At 39.2% G+C, this 21,957-nt stretch overlaps 1 protein-coding gene across 2 annotated transcripts in view; it reads right to left on the bottom strand.

Annotated features, from left to right (window-relative positions):
- Positions 1 to 21,957, bottom strand: part of LOC138593971 (ankyrin-3-like) — a 155,295-nt gene that overhangs the window by 86,741 nt on the left and 46,597 nt on the right. For both annotated transcript variants that reach the window (XM_069665058.1, XM_069665059.1), the window contains exons 2-4: positions 6,089 to 6,190; positions 5,723 to 5,821; positions 3,014 to 3,112 (exon numbers count right to left, since the gene is read on the bottom strand). In XM_069665058.1, the coding sequence (XP_069521159.1) occupies positions 3,014 to 3,112; positions 5,723 to 5,821; positions 6,089 to 6,190 (300 nt within the window). The remainder of the gene's footprint in view (positions 1 to 3,013; positions 3,113 to 5,722; positions 5,822 to 6,088; positions 6,191 to 21,957) is intronic.

The raw sequence follows: 21,957 nt of genomic DNA, 5'->3' as shown, positions 1-21,957 counted from the left end.
CCCACCAAAATCAGTGCATTGACGTGGGTTTTTCAGACCCAGGAAGACCTGCTCATAAATGCAGATTGTCTCTGTTCCCATTGCCAGTGAAGTATACTCGTCGGTCTCTTTTCTGCTGCGTCACCGTGTGACGCCGTAGACGTTGTTACGGTGGTTAGGTCTTTATTGTATCTATTACTCATTCAGTCTGTTTATCAAACTCGGCGCCGACAAATTTGGAACGATGTTAGAGCGCTGCTTGGACGGCGAAGGGCGGAATTTGTATCTGAGGTGACAAGGAGTCGCAGAAGTTACCGACTGAGCATAGCATCACGCCGGAAAGGGGGCGGAGATTAGCGTGCCGACACGGGTTTTGTGTTTCCATCAATGCAGATAGGAGACGAGGCGATAATTACCCGGGTCTACTGCGGAGTCATTTAACCCGGGTCTGAACGCCGATTGTAACCTTTTCCACTAAGCTAAAAAGCCGGGTGTTAGTGGGTTTTTTGACAAGTGGGAAAGGGGCTATAGAGACAGACAACCTAACGAGTATGTCTTTGGACTGTGGGACTGGAGAGAGCTCACATGCAAACTCCACACTACTAGGCCCACTACATCCAATCCTAGATTTGAACCAGGAACCTTCTAGTGAGTCGACAGCGCTAACCACTGCACCACCGTGCAGCCCGTATTTATGATATGATTTATAAATCATTTTCAAATGAATTTACTGTAAGGAAATATGTAGCTTTGTACTATTAGAGAATGAACCAGAATATGTGTTAATAGTTGGACTGCATATGAAAAGGGAAAGATGGATTATATTTGATTAGCTGTTTGTTTGTTTACAGATACATTTCACAGCGCTACAGGAGCAGCAACCTGCAGTGGACAGACAAAACCGTATTCCCCTCTGTCACACTAGAAATGACTTCTTATTAGTTGTAGCAACATAAACAGGCTATATTCTCTTTACTCAAACAAATGTTGTCGAATCAGGTGAATCTAAAGTTACATATCAGTTCCTTTCTCAAACATTATGAGGAAAATATCAGATGTGTACGGTTAAATAAAGCTCTGGTTAAAAAGCAACTGTATGTCAACAGAAAAACAAACCACAAGAAAAAAGAAAAGTGTACCTGCATCAAAAACGTATTATTGATGATCTTTCCCATTGATTTCTCGGCTTGCATGAGGTCATTGTGTGCAGTGTTGAAAATCAATACGCAGGACTGCTTTATGGAAATATTGGATTTACAGGATCTTTGCATTAATGTGATAAAGTGACTTCTTTTTATAGGTTTTTATTTTGCTGGGTCACTCAAAAACAAAGTGCTTTTTAATCTATAAATTGTTTCTTAATTGAGCTCTACAGAAAAATTGCCTCATCATGATATATCAGAGTTCAACTCTGCACAGTGACTGAAGAATTAATCTAATCATTCTCCTACTTCAAAGCTTTCTGACCTCCTCAACTGCACCTGAACGCACCATTCCTGCAGTTATCATAGAGTACATACTGTCACCTCCGTACATACCTCACACCTGATAACAGCAACAGAGATAAACGCTGAGCTGGAGCTGAAGAGGACTGTGTGTGTGTGCGTGTGTGTGTGCTGCGACACCAGAACAAGGCCAAGAAAAGTGATCTCCATAGCAACAAAAATCACTTTAGCTCCTCCCCCTCCTCTCTTCTTCTTCTTTGTATTTATTCTGGTGTTGATGCACCAAAAGCTTTTCTCTGACAGTTCTCTGCAGCGATGTCAAGGACACAGAGCAGAGGTTTGACAATAGTGTTTATTAAAAGTTTGAAACTCTGTTTGTCATTTTGTCTCAAGTAAAGACCGCAGCCCCCTGCTGACTGGCTGCAGTATAGGTCATTAAGCCCTGCCTCCTCCATGTTAACAGATGGGACATGAGTCAAACTATAAAATCAAAATACACATCAAATAAATTTTTCTCAAACATGGTTTCTGTCATTATAGTTAGTTCTTATCATGCTGATTTACGTCCAAGTGTTTTTTCTGACAAATTCCCTTTTTATTATTTGATGCTATAAAAAGGGGGCGTGACCTCATGATTGACAGCTCCATAACCGTGAATATCTGCTTTAGACCAACACAAGAAGCTGTTCTGCTGCAGACTGAGCCCACCTCAGGGATCTTTGACATTCTGACTGTAAGCTAAATGTGTTTTTGGAAAGAGGGCGGGACGTCAATACTGCAGCTCCACCAGCCGATGTCTACTGCACAGACTCTGGCTCCAAATGGGCAAGCTGGCAGCACCCACTCCGTGGATCATTTGGCTTCGTTTTTGTACAACGAAAGGAGGTGGAAACACGTCGTCCATTTTCTTAAAACGTCTTTTGTCTGAAATGTTTTGGAACTTTTATGTATGGTTTGTTTTGTCTTGTATAACTTAAACCTAATTAAGGTTGCCAAATACCGGTAGGCCTACATGTTATGTAAAAAAGGTAGGTATAATTAACTAAAGCTTTTTAGTCATTCATTTTAGTTGTCCTGTATTTTTTGTAATACAGGTTTTACTTGTTATATTTAGCCTAACTTCTATGTGTTTTTTTTGAGGAGGGGAAATTGTTAAATACTGACCAAAATAAAGTACTTCAAGTGTTCCTTTAACATTGCAAATATTAGTATAACAGTCAGGGAAATAAAGCGTTTCACCTTCCTGTCGAGAGTTAAATAATTCCCTCAAAACAACACAGCCAATATGGAGTAAATTTTATCTCAGCAATATCAACCTCATTTTTGTCTTACTCTCTACAGCTCCAACCGAGGCTCTGACTGCAGCAGTTTGTGCGTGTGTGTGCGCTGATGGTTGAATGTGGGCCAGGAAGCACCGCAGAGCCGCTGACACAGCACACACACTCAAAGATGGATACTGTGTGCGCAAAAGTCGTGTACACAGTCATCTGCATGAACGCACAAACTGAAACACGGATTTCCAACAAAGATTATTTCACAGCTGTAGAGCTTTGTGTGTGTGTGTGTGTGTGTGTGTGTGTGTGTGTTACCTGAGACTGTGAATTGACGTTGGCCCCGTGGGTGACCAGTTCCTTCACCACGTCCGTCTGTCCAGCGAGGGAAGCTATGTGGAGGGCTGTGTTTCCTTTCTGTTGTGGGAAAAAATAAAGGAAGAATACATGATGTTAAAAAAAATCTACTTTATTTACAGCGTTATCCTAAAACCTTATTTTAAAATCATTTTCAAAGGTGTTATTGGCATGACATTAAACATTGACAGGTATATTGGGAACAGGAACTGCTACTAAGCTGTAGCTCAATCCTTACTCATGACAACATTATACTTCCTGTTTACATCCCTCAAAGCCACACAAATATGGGAGCTGTAGTCCCCGAACTTTAATGTCTAACTGTGTTACTTATTGGTTGAATAGGTCTCCAATTTTAGGATTAGTTTTTCTCTCAGATCTCCTCTAACCTCAGTGAGAGCAAACAAATAGCACATAAAGACAACATTAAAACATACAGATTACTTGACATGTAGAGCTTCCTTAGATCCAGTCTTTTACATCTGAGTCTTTCAAACTCCAATAACATGGATTACAATTACAAAAATAAATGTTATATGTTGAATAAATTATTTTTAGAGAGTGAGAGTAAGAGTGAGTCGCTTGCTAAAGCTCTAATGGATGCACCTGTTGTGTGTATGTCAGCTATAGCAGCTAAACGGCAGCTGCTGCCATGTTGACATTCCTTCTGCCACATAAACACCCTCCCTCCTTCCTGAGTCTGAACTGCTGTAACACTTGAGCTTGACATAAGACTACTTTACAACAAGACTTGTACACATATGTAACCACATATGTTATATACATTAATGTACTGTATGATAAATGAAAAAGTGGTTGCCAAAACTACTTAGCCTACACTTTGCAGATTTGTAGTTGTGCACAAACTAGGTCTTTAAACTCTCCTGTCCCAATATTGTGTGTGATTAAATGTAATGAAATATGCCTTTTTACAGTGTAAACAAGTTGTTAACATTATACTGACAAGCTACCCTCATATAAAGTTGACTTGAGAGCAAAGAATTGGCTATTAATACATCTAGGTGACATGCAGTAACATTAGCATTCATTTTAAATCATATATCTGGGCACTAAATGTCCACAGAGACCAATATTCACTTAAAATTTAGCTACATTTTTGTCTAATTACTCCTGAGGAAAATTTCAGTCTCTTTAGCTGCTTAATGCTAAATGCTTAAAGTCACTATTTAGCTTGACAGTATTAGCATCACATTGTGTTACCTTTTAAGATATATTAAGTTAATTGTGTGAAACTGATTTAGAAAGGTTTTAAAATCTTTATTTAAACAGCATTTTGATCAAGAGTCAAGTCAAATGTTACATATTACCTGCTTGATTGTGGTAAGCTAATGTTAGCTTGTAACTGTTAACATTGTGAACATGTTAGCAAACATTTGCCTACACATACATAGGCATACATTAGCATTCATGATTGGCCCTTTGTGTCCAAACAGACAAATAGTCATTCTCCTTTTACCTCTGTTTTTTTTAACTTTGCCAACTCCACTTTCATGGGAAATATTAATCTCTTAAGCTGATAAACGCTAAAGGCTTCGGTCACTGACAGTTGATTAGCTTGGCATTATTAGCAACATATTTAGCAGCGTTTGAAGATATATTTTGTGAAAGTATGTTTAAAATCTTTTTTTCACCCTTATAAAACAGCATTTTGTTTTAGTGTCAGATAAAATATTCCATGCCTGCTGTATTGCATTCAGATATTAAGCCTGTGTTAGTTCAGGCAGCTGCTCAACAGCTGTCGACATGGTGAACTTGTTAGCAAATAGTTTCCTATTTACTCATCCAGGACACAAAGCAACATTAGCATTAACAGTGCAATAAGCTACTTACTCCTCTTTTAACTTTGTTTTTGATCTTTACCAACTTAACTGTTCTTATATCTGGCTCTTTAGTGGCTAAATGCTAAAAAAGTTAATCTACAGTCACTTTACCTTGATGTTATTAGCATCACATTTTGTAATGTTTGAAGTTATATTTTGTTACATTTATGAAATTAACATTTAAATCTTTTAGAAAAACATTATCGAACAGCAATGTGATCAAGTGTTGGGTCATATACAGTATTTTATATTACATACTATATTATGCCCAGATGTTAGCTAATGCTAGCTTTGTCAGTTGGCTAGCTAGCGACACAACATTTACCCCTGGCCGTTGTTGGGAGTAAATATTAAGTAGAAACCAATCTTATTGTAAAAAATAAGTTTGTATGGTGCATTTAAATTGAGTGATTATTATCAGTTATGTTATAAATAAGCTAAGTTTGATCCTCGAGAATCTGTTCCACGATGAGCAGGGGATCAATCGCAAACTTCTAAAACGTAATAACTTCTCCTCTTGACGAATACATTACATGTGTGAAATTAAATCACTACTGTCACTGTCACATAATTTATATGCCACACCCTGCAAAGACACATTTATGTGGGAAACAGTGTCATGCACACGACCAGACGGACTATTTCCTTTCACTAAATCACTTCACTCGACCGCTGCTAACACACAGTCGTTCATCTTGTTTACTGCTGCTTAAGCAATGTGACTTTGGAAGGAAGCTGACAAAGCAGACTCCGGTATGTGTGTGTGTGTGGATTCATGCATACATTGTCAGCCTGTGTGGGTGTGTGTATGTGAATGGATGACACACACCTTGGTAGCGGCGTCCACATTGGCACCATGCTTGATGAGCTCAGCCACCACTTCCACATGGCCCTCCTTGGAGGCCAGATGCAGCGCATTCAGGCCATTCTGGAGGGGCGGAAAAGAGGGGCAGCTTTTAAAATCCAGACAGGATCAAAAGTTTTGAACCTTTTTACAAATTTTACTCCTTCTTTACATAGATTCAAATATGTATTAAATTAACCTTTTTGAATATTTATTATTATTATGTAAGCTGTTGTTTGGTAAAAAGGTAACCCAGTGCATCAGTTGGGTTCATTAATGTGGTTTTAACAGTTTAAGGACCATGATGAATGTCTTTGGGCCAAAGGGAGTAAGATAGTCCAAGTAACCTACCTGATTGCAAATATTGATGTCGACTCCATTCTTCAGGTAGTCCAAAGCTTTCTCAAGGTTCCCGGCCCGAGCTGATCGCAGGTAGCAGGCATTTACATCCGTCTGCAGGAAGACACAGAGAGACGAACAGGGTTAGTCATCTTGAACCACATTGATAAAAGGTGAACTAATACAGGAACACAAAAAACAGGGAAGTGAATCCACAAATAATTACTAATGTGATTAAAATAGCACAAAATGGATTCAAAATGAGTAAATTTTCTGATGTGTGTATGTACAAAGAAGACGCGTTAACTAATCAAAAACAGCGGTTACACATTCCCCATAACAGAGAGCTCATTCTGGGCTATTATTATAGAAATATGTGAAAATGCTGCAGCATTAGTCAGGATACATTCCTTATGAGTCACAGAATCAGCATGAATTTCTGCAATTAGAGATAAGAAGAATAAATCCTTTAACGCTCGTGTGTCATTAGCTGAAATAATTGGATAAATTTGTTTGGCAGGCTGTTTGAATACGAGCCAAAGGAAGAAGAAAACTGTTGAAATAGTAGATTTAAAGGTGAAAGAAAGTGAGCGTACACTCCTTCTTCTGAAACATGCCTCCTCAGTTAAACATCACAACTCCAAGCCAAGAATAACCAGCCTGCCAAATCCAACCTACGACGCAGGGATTTACTATATCTGCTTGATAAGAAGGTTTGTCTGGTGCCAACATGTGTCCTTTACATAATGAAACATTTGCATTCAGCTACAAGTCAAAATAAATCTGAATATTTAGAGGAAAATATCATAAAACACAAGTATTTTACATATTTTATACAGCAGTTAGTTCCAGACAAGTAATCTGATTGGAGAAGAGGCCTTCCATGAGTGGCGACATAGAGAACAACATCACTGGGACTTTTCACTCTGTGTATCACTCCGCCTCAATACTGTTAATTAACATTCCAGCAGACGTGTATGTCCACATTAATCAGGCTGGTACCGCTGAATCACACAGCAGACTCTTATTTCACTGGTTGATGATAAATTAAAACAAACGTAACAAATGTACGTGATAAAAACAGCTGATCTGTGGTAACCTGGAGACACAGAGAGCAGGAGAATGTTTGGGTTGCTCAGCAACAAAAGTACAGTTTCATTTAAGTTGTGGAAGAGTTGAGAGATGAGTTGGTAGAGCAAAAAATAATAATAAGCCGTTGGTAAAGTTTGCTTTAAAAATTGTAGACATATTTTAATTATTTTTCGGAGCCTCTCCTTCCTCCTGAAACGAACAAGCCGTTTGCCATTCAAAGGTCAGACCTTTTAAGGAAGCGGCCACACTGCACTGTCACTCAAAAGAAAGCATGGCTGCTCTCTGATCGGTTATTCGGCCTTATATGTACGAGCCAGAATCGCCAGGAGTTGTCGGAATGGTGAGTTGAAACTTTGACAACGACTTGACTACAAGCGAGTGCAAGAAGGCAGCCTGAGGTGAATGACGGTGAATGACGATTGGTCGATTACAGCGAAAGCAAGGTTCTAAACCTGCAGCTGTTCTGAACGGCCCGTTTCAAAGACGACTTTTTAAAAATGCGACTCTGGAAAAACACGAATTACGCAGTTTTCACTTTTTCACAGTGAACAATGAACACCCAAAAATGTGAAACCCATGAAAATATGAGAATATCCATTTAAAAGATAGGGCCCCTTTAAGTAGGCCTGTTAGTTACATTGAAATGAAAACAGATGAGATTATGACGAAGCTGGTTATTGTGCTTTCCATTACAATGGTAGAATTATAACACAAACAAGAAGTTATAAATGCGTTTAAACCTTTTCAATGTGAATGCACTGAAATTAATTACATTCAAATTAAGCTTCCTTAATAAAGATGATAAATATGTTTATATATACTGTTACTAAGTGTGCTTTTTCTGTATAATATCTGATCTATTCACGCGTCTTTAGGAGAGTTTTAACTGTAACAGAAGATACCGTAAATTATATATTATCAATTTCCTATTTGACAAACTTGATCAAACTACTTGATTGTAGCCTGACAGACAAAACTCAGGGTAAAATAAAGGTGTGTATACCTTTCTGCAGCTTATTAAGCTCAAACTATTTAAATCTGGGAAATACATAATTTTAACACCTCCTTTCTTCTTTAAAGTGAACTAATGTGATGAGACAACAAGGGAACTATGTTAAGAGAGATTTTAGAAGAAAGAGAATAAACCTGAAAATACAAAAATAAGGATCAAAAACAGGGTTTTTAGTGAAGGGGACATCTCCTCTTATTAAAACCATTAGCAGACAATTATAAAACAGTTTCTCTTTTAGCTGAATGCACACTGGACTGACACCAGACAACTACCAGAAGCTGCTAACTACCCAAAATGATTGTTTATGAACAGTGTGGTGCATTTTTCCGACAGGCAGCAAAACTGGGACAAACAAACACAGGCTGTGCTAACACCTCCTGCATGCACCAACCCTCATCACTGACAGTCATTCTCAGGAGAGCAGCGACAACAAAAACACAGCAATTTGCAGTTAACCCGTCACAAGTGAAGACGCGCACTATTATCAAGCTGAGCCGAGGGGACTAAATATGCTGCGTGAGCACGTGTGTGTGTGTCTCTGTGTGAGGATTTCAGGGTGTGGCTGCGTGTGGCAGTGGGTGAATGAGTGCATGCAGGGGGTTTGTGTAGAAAGAGAAACAGAGCGTGGTCGAAGCAGAATGAATGAGAGTGCGGAGGCGAGGAAAATGGTTGAAACATGTAGGGAAGACAGGCAGGAAGGCAGACAGACAGTCAGAGAGTGTGTACAGTTTCATGATTGCAGCTTCTGTGTGCCACACCCATGTGTGCGACAGTACACAGGGGAGGAACTCTCCAATTACCCTCTGCTCATGTGCACATTAACCTAACATCTCCTCCAGACAGAAAAAACACTTAGAAAACAGCATAAAAGAGTTAGAAACAGGCTGACGTGTAACACCAGAGGTGGTCTGCTTCTACTTTTGCATCTGTGCTCATTTATAAAACTACTCTCGCAAGCTAACTCTGTATTTGATGCAGGATACTGAATTAATTTTAACTTAATAAAACCCATTAAAAGGCAAGCCATTAAACTACAATCACGTTCAAAGCACTATGAAGCAGTGGGGAGTGATGTCCTGATGTTTTAAACCCACATTTTGTTTCTCACACAACATACGAGATGCTTTATCTTCTTAGGGGAGGTTATTCAGCCTGTGAGGACTACCTGCAGACACTACTCAGGGCTCAATAACAGGGCCTACACACCGTGCTTTTGGGGAAAACATGTTTTTTCAGGTTCTATTTACAGATAATTCTCCCATAAGGGGACAAGAACTCACTAGTTTATTGGCATTGGGAATGGTAGTATTGTTTAAAGTAATAATGTTGAAGATTTTAATTTAAATAAATGTTTGCTAAGTCTCTATCTATCTCTGAATGAGGTAACACAATGGTGATTGAGCCTGTGGCCCACTGATGAAAGCCTTTGCATTTGCAGTATTACAGACTGGGTGTCTGTGGCGACTTTCGCAGAAAAAATCACAAGCAGCGCCCAGTTAGTGACGCGTTTTCCATCAGCCAGCAGTGGTTGGTCTGCCAAAGAGGGTAGACGGAGCTTAGCGGCTGCTTTTCCGCTCTCTGCAAGTGTTGCGAGTAAACAGTAATCTACTCTGGCTGAACAAACAAAGAAAAGATGGATGACTACAGATACAACTTCAACAAGAAGTGAAAATCCAAAGAAAAAGAAACAAACTCGACGCTCAGATGAAGCAAACAGTCTGAAAAGGAAAGCGACAGTCGGCCAGGAAAATCAAGAGTTACAACCGGAGCCAACCGTGGACGTCACACATGCAGCACTGTCTGGATATCTGGGAAGTGTGCTCCCGCAATTACTGTTTATCACCACAGGTGGCGCCAAAGAGAACAAAACTGAGATCTTCAAGATTATAACTTTAAAGAAAGCAGAATAAACAATGTAATCAGATTTTTTTATTTGCTAGATGATCTGTAACCAAATCTTTATCTTTAGAAGACTCATAAAATCTGATGTCTGACTGTTATTTCAGTTGTACACTTGCTACAGTAACATTAGCCTCTGCAAGCTAATGGTTAGTCAGTGTTATTCCTTCCATGAAATGTTGTTAGGTAAATCTGAACTGAACTGAAAGCAAGCTAACCAGTTGTTATACACGTGTTCTGTTCAGCCATGTGCTTTGTTAAAATTAGATCCCAAAGAAAACGTGTGTAAAATGTTTTCAAAACACATCTAGAATATTTCCATTTGGTGAAACTAACATCAAACTACCATGATAATAAAAGCACAAGCATTTCAAAGTCCAGCGCATTTGTACATACAGTATATCTAGTATTTGAATGCAACATAATTCAATCATCGGTCTAATTAAACAATCCAGGCCGCAAGGCTTCAGCGTGTGGCGTGAAATGACAATTGAACACTGAATTGCCTCAAGTGTTACAGACAGTTTGTCGCGCTCACTGCAGCATGATCGCTGTTATTGTAGACAGATTGTCGGCTAAAGCTGATGGCTGAGCTCATTTCCCACAGTGTGAATGGATCTTATCTCAGCTCACCATCACACGTTTACACACACGAGGGGGGGTGTTTTTGGTGTCAGCACACAGTCTGTGGAGCAGAGAATACGGGGGCTTACTGAGCGTCAGGCTGCGACCATGACATCAGATATACAAGTTTATAGAATAAGCACGTCTGAGAGTATTTTACAAACCTCTTCTTCTATTCTTACTATGACTGCATTGCAGCATATGTAAATGTTTATGTGACTTTAGTAATGCAGTATCACCTCATCCTTGTTTCTTGTCTGACCTTGTTGAACCCTGAAATTACACCAGAGTGTGCAAGTGGAACCAAACCGAAACAACCTCACAAAAACTTCACCTAGTTCAAAGTCACAATATTACAATGTAACAATTTCATTTAGCAGACGCTTTCGTCCAAAGCGGCGTACATCTGAGAGTTAATACAACACAAGCAACGATCTGATGCAGCTCATTAACTCTGTATTTTCTGGTCCCATTAACATTACTAACCACATATCTTCCCGGGAGTTCTTGTGCTCCCTTGTCTTGAAGGTTCCTGAGGATCGTTGCTGCAGACCACCTGCTGCTGTGGACCTGCTCGACTGCAACAACTACTAACATCAGCCTTCCCCATACAATCTTTATTGTTGCTGCTAATGCTAATAGTAGACCTTTTGACTTCAACTGTTACAATTACGATTACCTCAGCCTTTATCATTACTCTGCATCTTGCACTAATTTATTTTTTGCTAATCTTCACACTAGTCTACCACTATTATTGGCATTGTAACCATAAGTGTCTGTTGTTGTTCATGAAACAAGGACATATGTTGTTGTGGTAACAAGAACATATGTTGTTGTTGCTCTCTTTGCCTGTCTCTATCCTGCATCTCCTTCTATCCCATTTTCGGCCCATCCAGTCGAGGCAGATGTTCAACATGAGTCTGGTTCTGCTCGAGGTTTCTGCCTCTTAAAAGGAAGTTTTTTCTCGCCAATGTGCCGAATATTGCTAAGTGCTACTCATGGTGATTCATGTTGGGCCTCTCTTTAAAAAACATAACAAAGAGTCGGTCTAGACCTGCTCTGTTTGTAAAGTGTCTCGAGATAACTGGTTATGATTTGGCGCTATACAAATAAAATTTGAAACAGGAAGGAACAATGTGAGTAAGTGCCTACAAACAGTTTCAAGAGTGCGATTGGACAACTTTTAGTAGTTTGGCTACCTGATGAAACTCAAATTTCATCTTTCATAGGATACATCAAAATGTATGTGATTAAAACACATCTCCAGATAACACTATGAACACAAAGCTCTCAATAGAAGTGGCACACCTCCATTTCAACACATCACATAATTTAAGAGATGTAAACATTACAATGTTGCTCTGAAGTTGTTTACATTTTAGCAAATAGGCTCCATTTAATGTATAGTTGAGTTAAGTGTTTCTAATGCACCCACTGATGTTCAAAAAACTTTTACTTTGAAATTGAAACAAAAAAAGATTCTCAGGCGACTTCTGAAGCTGTAAGGACAAATAACTGATCCTGTTTACCTCACAAATATACACTATTAACATCATTTGAAATAATGCACAAGTAAAAACATATTTTTCAGAGGTAGTTGGCTTATTTTTTTTAATTTAGGCTATTAAAATGCTTCTTTAAACATTCCCCTCTGAGTGATTGCATAATGAGAAGCTTCCATTATACATCAGAAGGTAAATACACACACAGCGGGAGTAAAAACTGAATGAAAAGGAGTATGTGCTGCATGTTTATATCCCGTAAGTAGTCCTGAAATAAGGCTCTAAATGCAAAACCTTCATACAGTAATTAAGCCAAGCTTATTAACAAGGGTTGGGAAAAGAGAAGCATTATTATTATTAAGTCATTTAACAGACTTAAATATTCAGTCCGCCTCGATGGGCAGTTTTAAGTTGTGGGTTTTTAAACCCTGAGCAGGGGTTGTAAGGCACAATGCCAAACCTTTTAAGTTAAAGTGGCACCAGGCTCTCTGCCCATAACTCAGAGACTTATCAGAAAATGCTGATCAAAGCACAACGCTCTCAGATGGTCCTCTGGCTAAAGAGCGCTGCAGTCCAGCTGAGGCCCTGTGAACTTCCCAGGCCTGTGAACTTGACATCAGTAGCTGCACATCACACGAAGGTGGAAATGTTTTGCCTTTATGTTGTCGTACCATGGCAGACAGTCAGATGGAAGATAGAGCGGCCAGTATCTGTGTACTCTTTTTATATTGTTGTCAAAGCTGTTATTTGAACAATTCATGATTATATTTGGAAGGTTTTCCTCTTCAAACGTTTTTGGCTGCACTGTGTGACCTTTACAACAAGTTATAAAGTATAAGACGCTTAAATCCACCAAGACAACTGCTCTAAATTGGATGCAAATTTATACATCCATGCTGGATAATACATTGTGAAATAAAAGAAAAAGTCATGGACGCCCTGCAGATAAACATTTTACAATAGTAGCACTAAATTTACAAGCCTGTTTGAGAGATTACGTTATTGTTTCTGCTCATGTCCTGTGTAGTTTGACTGTAGTGTCTCAAAAACAAGAAGATAAGAAGAGAAAACACGACATAAAGAGAGCTTAGCAGCTGTGTTGAGCTGTCCAGTACATGCATGTGCATACAGGAATGTCACAGATAAGAGTCCTTGGAGGCCATACGACGGGTACAGAATTAGAATCGATAAAAATGTCTTCCCATTCAACCGAGTGAGTGTTTAAATGCCGGCTATTCCTGCACCAGCCTGCACTGTATTCATTACCGGCCTCTCAGGTTGCTGCAGCTCTCGTACGGGGACACATTCGTTGCTGGTGTGAGCCAGGAATGCAGTTGTCACTATGTTGTTGATCAAACTGTTCCTGTGTCCACATTTGAGCTGAAACTGTTAAACTGATTATACGAGGACAGTAAAAACAATTCATCTGCGAATCCATATGATAATAGATAAATCCTTCAGCTCCAGAATAAATGCCAAACAGAATTGTTTTTGTTTGATGAAACATTTTTAAATCAATAAGTTTATAACAGGTTATATTTCTTTCGCTGTAATATGCATAAGATGTTTCAAAAACATGGTCAGAATTGCATTACATTCTGGTGGACATGCAGGACATCTAAATGGATTTGATGTTGGCATTAACACTGATAATATAAAGACTTAGAGATTCCTTCTGGCATGTAAAAGCTAAAGCCTTGTTCAACAGTCGTCTAAGTGTAACTCCAGTGTAACCTTATTTATCCATGAGAGATATGCAGAGAATGCTTCATACAGTTACACACATTCCAACATGGGAGCTGCCCCCTGCAACAAACAAACACTATGAGACAGTCTGGCAGCTCGTCACCAGCTAGCTAGTTTTATAAAACAGAAGCATATATTTAGTTAAAGTCACACACAGAACATTTACATCCTCCAGACTTCAAAATTCAAAGCTAATTCCAGCTAATATCCAAGCTAGATGACATCAGTAACCAAGTCATCAGCTAGCTTGCTCTGTATATCACTAATCAATAGCTAGCTTTTCTGTTATATTAACAGAACCTGTTATTAACTGACATTTAAGATTTTGGTAAGAAAAAAGTTCCAGCTAATATCTGAGTTGATAGCTTCCTAGTTAAGCTAGTCATAAGCTAGCTTGCTCTGTAGCCTATACCACATACCACAAGCTAGCTTTTTTGTTACATTGAACAGAATTATTGGAAGTCAATCAGTACAGAACATTAGATTTACATCCTCCAACTAGGCATTATTTGTAGGTCTGAAAAAAGTGTCAAAATTCCAGGTAATATCTAAGCTAATAGCTACCTCCATAACTGCCAATAAACTGCTCTAGTCAAGAGCTAGCTTACACTGTATATCACTGGCTTTTCTGTAATATTGAACAGAAACACCTATTTAGTGAAAGTTAAACAATAAAGAAAATTAGTTTTACATCCCTCTTACATGGTTTATTTGAAATAATACAAAAATATGTGAAGAATTCCAGCTAATATGTGATTTAAAACCTCCTTTAACTACCATTAAACTGCTGCAGTAAGCTAGTCACTAGATAGCTTTCATATCACTTATCACAAGCTACAGGGAGACTTTGTCTTATCACAGGGACTCATGAAGGGCTTCATGTCTCCTTCAGAGAGCAGATGTAAGTTAATGAGAAAATTTACTAATCAGAAAAAAAACATTTCCAACATCAATCCCTTATCTTTGTAATTAATTTGTATCCCCTTTTTTTGCAGTTTTATTCACCTTTTTCCAAACACACACAGAGCATGCGCCACCATCCAAGGTCAGGTGTTTACATTCACATCCCTGTGCTGCAACATGTAACTGCACCCACAAAAACACTACTTTATACCCTCATACAAACACAATCAGTGGGACTTTATAAATGCACAATCACAGAGAAGCTGTTAGGAATGCCAACAGGCACACACACTCACTCACACATATAGATCCACGCACACTGCAGCACTGAGTGGTGCAGCAGAGTTGCCACTGCGACCCGTCCCATCAACGACCCCCCCTGAAGTCTGTAACGTCCCATGTCTGGATCCTGTAACATCGCTTCAATTCTACAGGCTATAAATCCCCTAAATCTTGTTAGCATTGAAGCAATGTAGCAGGAGAGATGACGTAAAGTGCATTTAAAAGTAAAGTACACACAGGAAGGACTTACTTCTGCCAAATAGTCTGCTGCCTCCTCCACAGCCATGTTTCTCAGCCTGCAGCTCAAAGTGTGAAACCTGAGCACTCAATTTACTGTAGCAGCAGCTAGCCCTATAGCCGGGCAGCCAGGGAGAGAGGGATGGGGGCAAGAGAGGAGAGGAGAGGGGGAGGAGGGTGAGGAGAGGAGAGGGGGAGGGACGGTCTGTATGTGTGTGTGTGTGTGTGTGTGTGTGTGTGTGAGAGAGAGAGAGAGAGAAGGAGAGAGAGAGATAGGGGCATTATGTCACAGCTAAAAATACCTGGCTTGCAGTGAGAAAGTCCAGAGCGTGGAGGAGGGAGGATGGGGGAGGAAAGGGGTGAGGAAGGGAGACTGATGAGTTCCGGCGTTAATCTCAGACAAACTCTCCCTGGAACAACTCGGGATCAGAGGACAATGCACGGCTCTGAGTGTGCGGCTGTGTGTGCGCATGCAAGGCACTGCCACTTGTTAAAGTCTGGATGTAAAAATTAGAGTTCCTGTAAAGTTTGAGCTCCTGAAGGTAAAGTTTTAGTTCTCCGTAGTTACTTCTCCTGCTTGGGCAGACAAAAAAAGAGGAATAGTAGATCAATGAGGTTTGAAAATATTATTGTAACTTCTATTTAATCTATTTTTCCATTTGTGTGAGATAAACAAAGACCACTGCATCCTAAATAATTTCCAGCAAGAGAGTCTGGCTGTCAAGGATTTCCTCCCTATCCACCCACAAATACACTCAACCTATTCTGTTCTTGTTTCTTTCAGCAAAATCAGCTTGTTAGTGCAACAAACCAAGGTTCATCCAGCATCCATTAAGGCTTCTGGGCCCAGATCCAGACAGGTCAGCAGGATTTGGATGCTTCCTCAGGTGAGGCAGACAGCATCGGTTAACCTGGTTGAAAACTAGCTAAGCAGTTAAATCTTTCATGATGTTCATATAAGTGAGAAACTGGTAAGAGTCACTAAGTGCAGTCAATAAGGTTAGAGTTGTGACATTGCCAGAGAGTCACTTAGGAGCTAATTAGGTGATCGAGGAATGATCATTACGTCCTTAAATCAAATTAAAGTCTCAGCATCAGCACTGTCACGACATCAACTCACACAAACAAGTCCTCCAGATAAAATGAGAAAATAAGTACTTGTTTAACAGCCCTGTAGAACAACATATAGAGCTTTGAAATGAACCATGTTCCCACAGCAGCCTATGCAGCCTCTGACATCACGCTCAGAGGAAAGCTAAAATTCAGTTATAATGTTGTACTGCTGTGTTCCAGGTTGTAAGTCGAATTAAAGTAAGGTAACTGACAGTTGTTATCATTTCCCTGCTTCTAGATTGATTAGCATATTAAAAAAAACAATGAATAGTGAAAATCTAGAGTGAAATTCTGCCATATTTTAAGTTAAAACAACACATTTGATAACCCAAAAGAGCTAATGCTAGCACTGAACCTCTTCCTAGCTTACATAACGTTAGCTAGGCAGTAGATTCCTAAGCTAGCATTACGTTAGATTTGAATTTACACCTTTCCTATTGTATTGTTGGTGTAACACTTTAAACGGTAGAACTAGCTTTCAGCCAGTTTCTAGCTTGCGGTATTATTAAGTGCTTGAATGCTAACGTTAGCTGTTGTCTGACAGTAGCTAACGGGTTATCAAATATGTTGTTTTAACTTGAAAAATGGACCGATTTCTCTCCAGAGTTTCACTCCACATTGTCTTTTAAGTTGCTTATCCATCATTATTGTCATATTATCAATCAGTGAAATGATAGCATCACCTGTCTTCCTTCCAGGCTTTTATATAATAACTGATAACTTTGATAAGATAGTGAAAATAGCGGGCACAAAATGACAACATTTGCTGTTGTCAGATGGTAGCTAGAGGGTTGTTTTTACAAAGTTAAGACTGCGTTCTCCTTTTCCTATTGTATAAATAACACTTTCAAAGCTAATGTTATAAGGCTATAGGCCTAATGTAAGCTAGGAAGTGGCCAAATGATAACATTAGCTGTCGTCTGATGGTTGCTAATGGGTTATCAACTTGAAATAAGGCCAATGACCCTCCCGAAATGTAACATCTCTACTTTTCAGTTGCTTATCTATCAGGAAATGGTAGCAGTTTGTCTGAGTCAATGTGTTTCTACCACTTACAACCTGAAGACACAGCGTTGCAGACATTCATTAATTCTTCAGTTGAAAAGGGGTAGGAAATTAGCAAATTCCAAGCTAATGTAATGCTAGCTAGGATAACCTAGCTAGCAAAATGTTGGTTATAAAGAGGTTCAGTGCTAGCATTAGCTGTTGTCTAACCGAGCTAATGGATCAGATATGTTGTTAACTTAAAGTATGGCCCAGTGTCGCTCTAGATTTTCACTATTGATTGTCTGTTGAGTTGCTGATTGTCAGATACTAACAATACTCTCATCAACACAGCAGTACAACATTATAGAAGCATTTAAACCTGAGTGAGATGTCAACAGAAATGGCCGCTGTGTAAATATGTTGAAATAGACTTCTTCTTCAGCTATTTATTTGGCGTTAAATGTAGCTAATGTCAACAGTTAGTTGTTAGCATTGATCAGAGCTGCTTGGCTTCTTCAACCACAAGAGTTTGTAGCCTCGTAAACTATATTGAACTCAAGGTACTCTGTTAGAATAGATTTGATAATGACTCAGCAATAATCAAATTGCATCCCTGCCTCGCTCCTCTTTTAACAGACAAATTAAAGTTAAGTAATCCTATCAACATGTTCGCTACACATCATGGCCACTCGTTACCAGAAAGTCTAAATATAGAAATAGAACAGATCTATTCATCGCCACCTGATAGTATGAACACCAGAGCCTGACTCATGACACAGATTACAGGGTCAATCCCGGGAATGGCCACTTGTCCTGTTAATATCTCCTTGAGCTTCACACTAAGTCCCAACATGGTCTCTTCATGTGTGTCTTTCTAGCAGGAAATATAGCAGCAGTATTGTTACAGAATAGCTGAATATGTCAAATAATAACACTATTGTCTTTATATTTAAGACTTTAAATGAATCGACAGTGTATTAATCTGCTATTTTCAGAATTTATGGAATGTTTTAGTTAATTTTCAAACAAAAATGTCAAACCTTTTTTTGTCCCAGCTTTTTAAATATGACAATTTGCTGATCTTATTTTAATATCTCAATTAAAAACCTTCATTATAGCACAGAACTCATGTTTTTGAGCTAGAAAAAATAGGGATACCGTGTGCTCACAGTAGCAAGTAGCAAACTCCAGGTGAATGCCAGGTACTCTTGAAGGCTAAAAAGTGAACTGTCGAGGGAGGGAAGCCACTGGGCTTTCTTCAGGCACACTCGCACTGAGCCAAGGATTTAGTTTAAAATGCCTTTATTGAATCAGGGCATCTGTCGTAAAAAAACCCATTATCAAATAAATAAACAGCGACCGGTTTCAAACCTCATCGGGTCTTTCTCAGGGCGTGGCAAGAAAGAGTCATGAAGTTCAGAATACTTTTGAGCTCTTGAATATCAAGGTGCTTTTTCCATATTAGCATATTTATTTAATGACGTCGCATTTGATTTTAGTTACAGTTAGAAGTCAGAAGTTACGGAGCAGGGCTGCACCTAACAACTTCTTTCATTATTGATTAAATTTATCTTGTGTTAAGTCAATGAAATGTTAAAAAAACAGCATTCACAATTTCTCATAGGACATGGAAATGTCTTAAATCTGCTTATTTTCGTTGATAAAAGTCTGAAACTTTGATATATAAAAATTATTGTCATATAATACAAAGAAAAACAGCAAATTGTCACATTTGAGAAGCTGGAACAACAGTGTTATTATCTGACATATTCAGCTGTTCTGTAACTATATGCATTATAATACTAAAGTGCGTGTTAGTGTGTGATGGACAAATCAGGCACACATACACACACACACAAAGCTCTCTCCCTGCATACTAATGATACATTTTCAGGTCCTCTATCAGACCCTGGTGGTCGTTTAGCAGTACTGCATCCACTGCAGCAGGAGAGAGAGGCATGTGTGTGAAGTCTGTCCTTAAATGTATCCAATACGAACTATCTTTCCCTGTTTGATGTTACAAAAATGTATATGAGCAACCAGATGATATCTCTTGTATAGAATCAATGCTACAATCAAGACTATGAGAGAATTATTGACATTAAACTAACTGCAAATCGATTTGTATTTGTTGTGTATGTTATGAAATCAGCAGAGAATGTGCAGATAGAGGAATGCACAGGTTGAGTGTGTTTGTGTGTGTGTTCGACTGTGTGTGTGTGCCCAGCCTCCGCCTGGCTGTCGAGTGCTGCGATCTGATTGGCCGCTTGTCTACTGCAGTCTCAGTCCTCTCACAGCGCTCGATGGGAGGATGAAAACACAGCGTATGTTCCCCTCACCTCCTCCTCTCTGCTCTTGTTTTCACATTTTCCTTGCGGTTGGAATGTGAGAGACTCTGAATGTGTGATCTTTTATTTATATTTCTCAAAGCTAAATCACAATTTTGGCGTATTTATAGTCTCTTTTAAAGATGTTCAAACTCCAGACATCATCAGACATCAGATAATGTGCGTCAGGAAGCCCTCCCTTTAACTCTTCCTCATTGTCAGCTGCAGGATCTGTACCTCATTAGGACTCATTGTAATTGGCTGGCAGATGTGCTACGCTCTCTCCTGATTGGCTGACGGGAGGTGACGCAGCTCTGCTGCTGCTGCTGGATTACAGGCAGGGTGCTGATGTAAAGCTGTCGTATACAGTATATGTATGTGTGTGTGTGTGTGTGTGTTTTTAAGGTAGACATGGCCAGCCCAGAGGGGAAGCAGGGATCAGACAGAAACACCAAAAGGAAGGCTGTCGGCTCGATTCCTCTCAGATCAGGGTGTCAAATACTCAGTCCTACTTTACCTCTGCAAAAGACAAAAGCAGCAAGGTCCAGAAAGAAGTCAGAAAGAAGGAAATCGTCAGCTACTGTACCACTGTTTGGTTAATCTCATCCGACAGAGACAGAGCGCTGCTCATGAATAAATTAACATCTGTCCTGGACCAGAAGCCCACACGGCACACAGAGCACCAGCAGGGCTGTGCAGCCAGTGAGTGCTGCATGTGAACAGCCAAACAGACCCCTTTTCCATACAGAGGAGCCATTTTTTAAGACATATGCAACGTACTTTGCCTCATAGTATACATAGTATACAGAGAAGTGATGGGAAAAATCATAAAAACAGAACGTTCCACACGACAGTCTGATTGATACGGAGACATGAACGACATTTGGCCGCTAATGATATGATACAAAATGATACGATAAGATATGATACGATTCAGAAAGCATAAGACACAATGCGGTAAGACACGATACGATAAGATACAGTATGATAAGACAAAATTTATTTAGATATTTTTTTAAGTAATTAATTATTTAAACAGATTTTTGTTAGTGATTGCTGAGCTCTTCGGTATTTCAGTTCATTTCGGGAGCTGTGAATAATTCCTTCCATTGAAATGCTTACCTGGTGTGGCTAAGTGCGTGTGGTGAGTGTGTTTGAAGTAACGTAAAATCTGGAATATAAGACGCAGTCTGTTTTTTTGGGGTATCCCAGAGGGAGAAAGGTTTTATAAAGCTATATATTAAAAAAAACGTGTAAGTTATTTCAGTACTTTTTCAATTAATTTTCATTTAAAACACATACAAAACACTCCACTAGTTAGCGGTAGCTAGCGGTAGCTGGCAGCCTATGGTAACGTTGATTGTTGTAAGGGTGGCGGCTGCAATGGTGATCATAACGGTGATCATCATTGCAGCCGATTGAAAAAAAACAAAAACATAAAATTTTACATAAAAATATTAACATAGAATATTAGCATCAATTAAATCCAATGTAATGAGGTGTGTTAACATCTGACATTGATTTGAGGACACTGGGTCACGTGACGTGGAAGCTATTGAAAAAAAACTATGTAGCGAATTTTACGGTATTTGTTTTGTGTTAATGCAACTTTAAAGGTTAAAGGTCAGTTCCCTCAGTTGAAATGAGTCGACACAGGAGAGTTTTAAGTTGAGATAAACTACTTAACTAAGTTCATGTTACTTAATTGATAAGTTTCTCATTTTAAGTTCGATACACTGAATGGAATGGGTACTGTTTACTTAATGTAAGGCATTTCGAGAGTATCTAGCCTCCATATCGTGACATATTTCCAAGTGAAACACGACGTGCAGGCGGGACATATCTTTAGAGGGATTTGATTTGATCGTTGAGAAGTGGGCATAGACAGACGTTCTCCACAGCGCAGTAGCTAGCTAACTGACCGAGCGTTCTTGGTGCTCTGCGGCTAAATGTTGCAGATTGATTGGTTGAAATTGTTTGATGCTAACTTACGTAAGCACGCGTGAAATTTAGTTTTACCGGAAGAAAAAATGATCGGACTTTGATATAAGAATACGAAGAAACTGATTTTCTGTATTTTCTTTGGCCTATATTGTCAAATAGATGCACAATATTACCGGGGATGTGATCCAAAAAGATTAAAATGACATTTTTCAT

Source organism: Semicossyphus pulcher, unplaced genomic scaffold, assembly GCF_022749685.1.
Source record: "Semicossyphus pulcher isolate SPU_LCO1_2020_fin unplaced genomic scaffold, fSemPul1.0.p SCAF_16, whole genome shotgun sequence".
In the NCBI taxonomy this organism is placed as follows: Eukaryota; Metazoa; Chordata; class Actinopteri; order Labriformes; family Labridae; genus Semicossyphus; species Semicossyphus pulcher.
The sequence above is the reverse complement of the archived record's forward strand: the minus strand, read 5'-3'. Positions and strand labels throughout refer to the sequence as shown.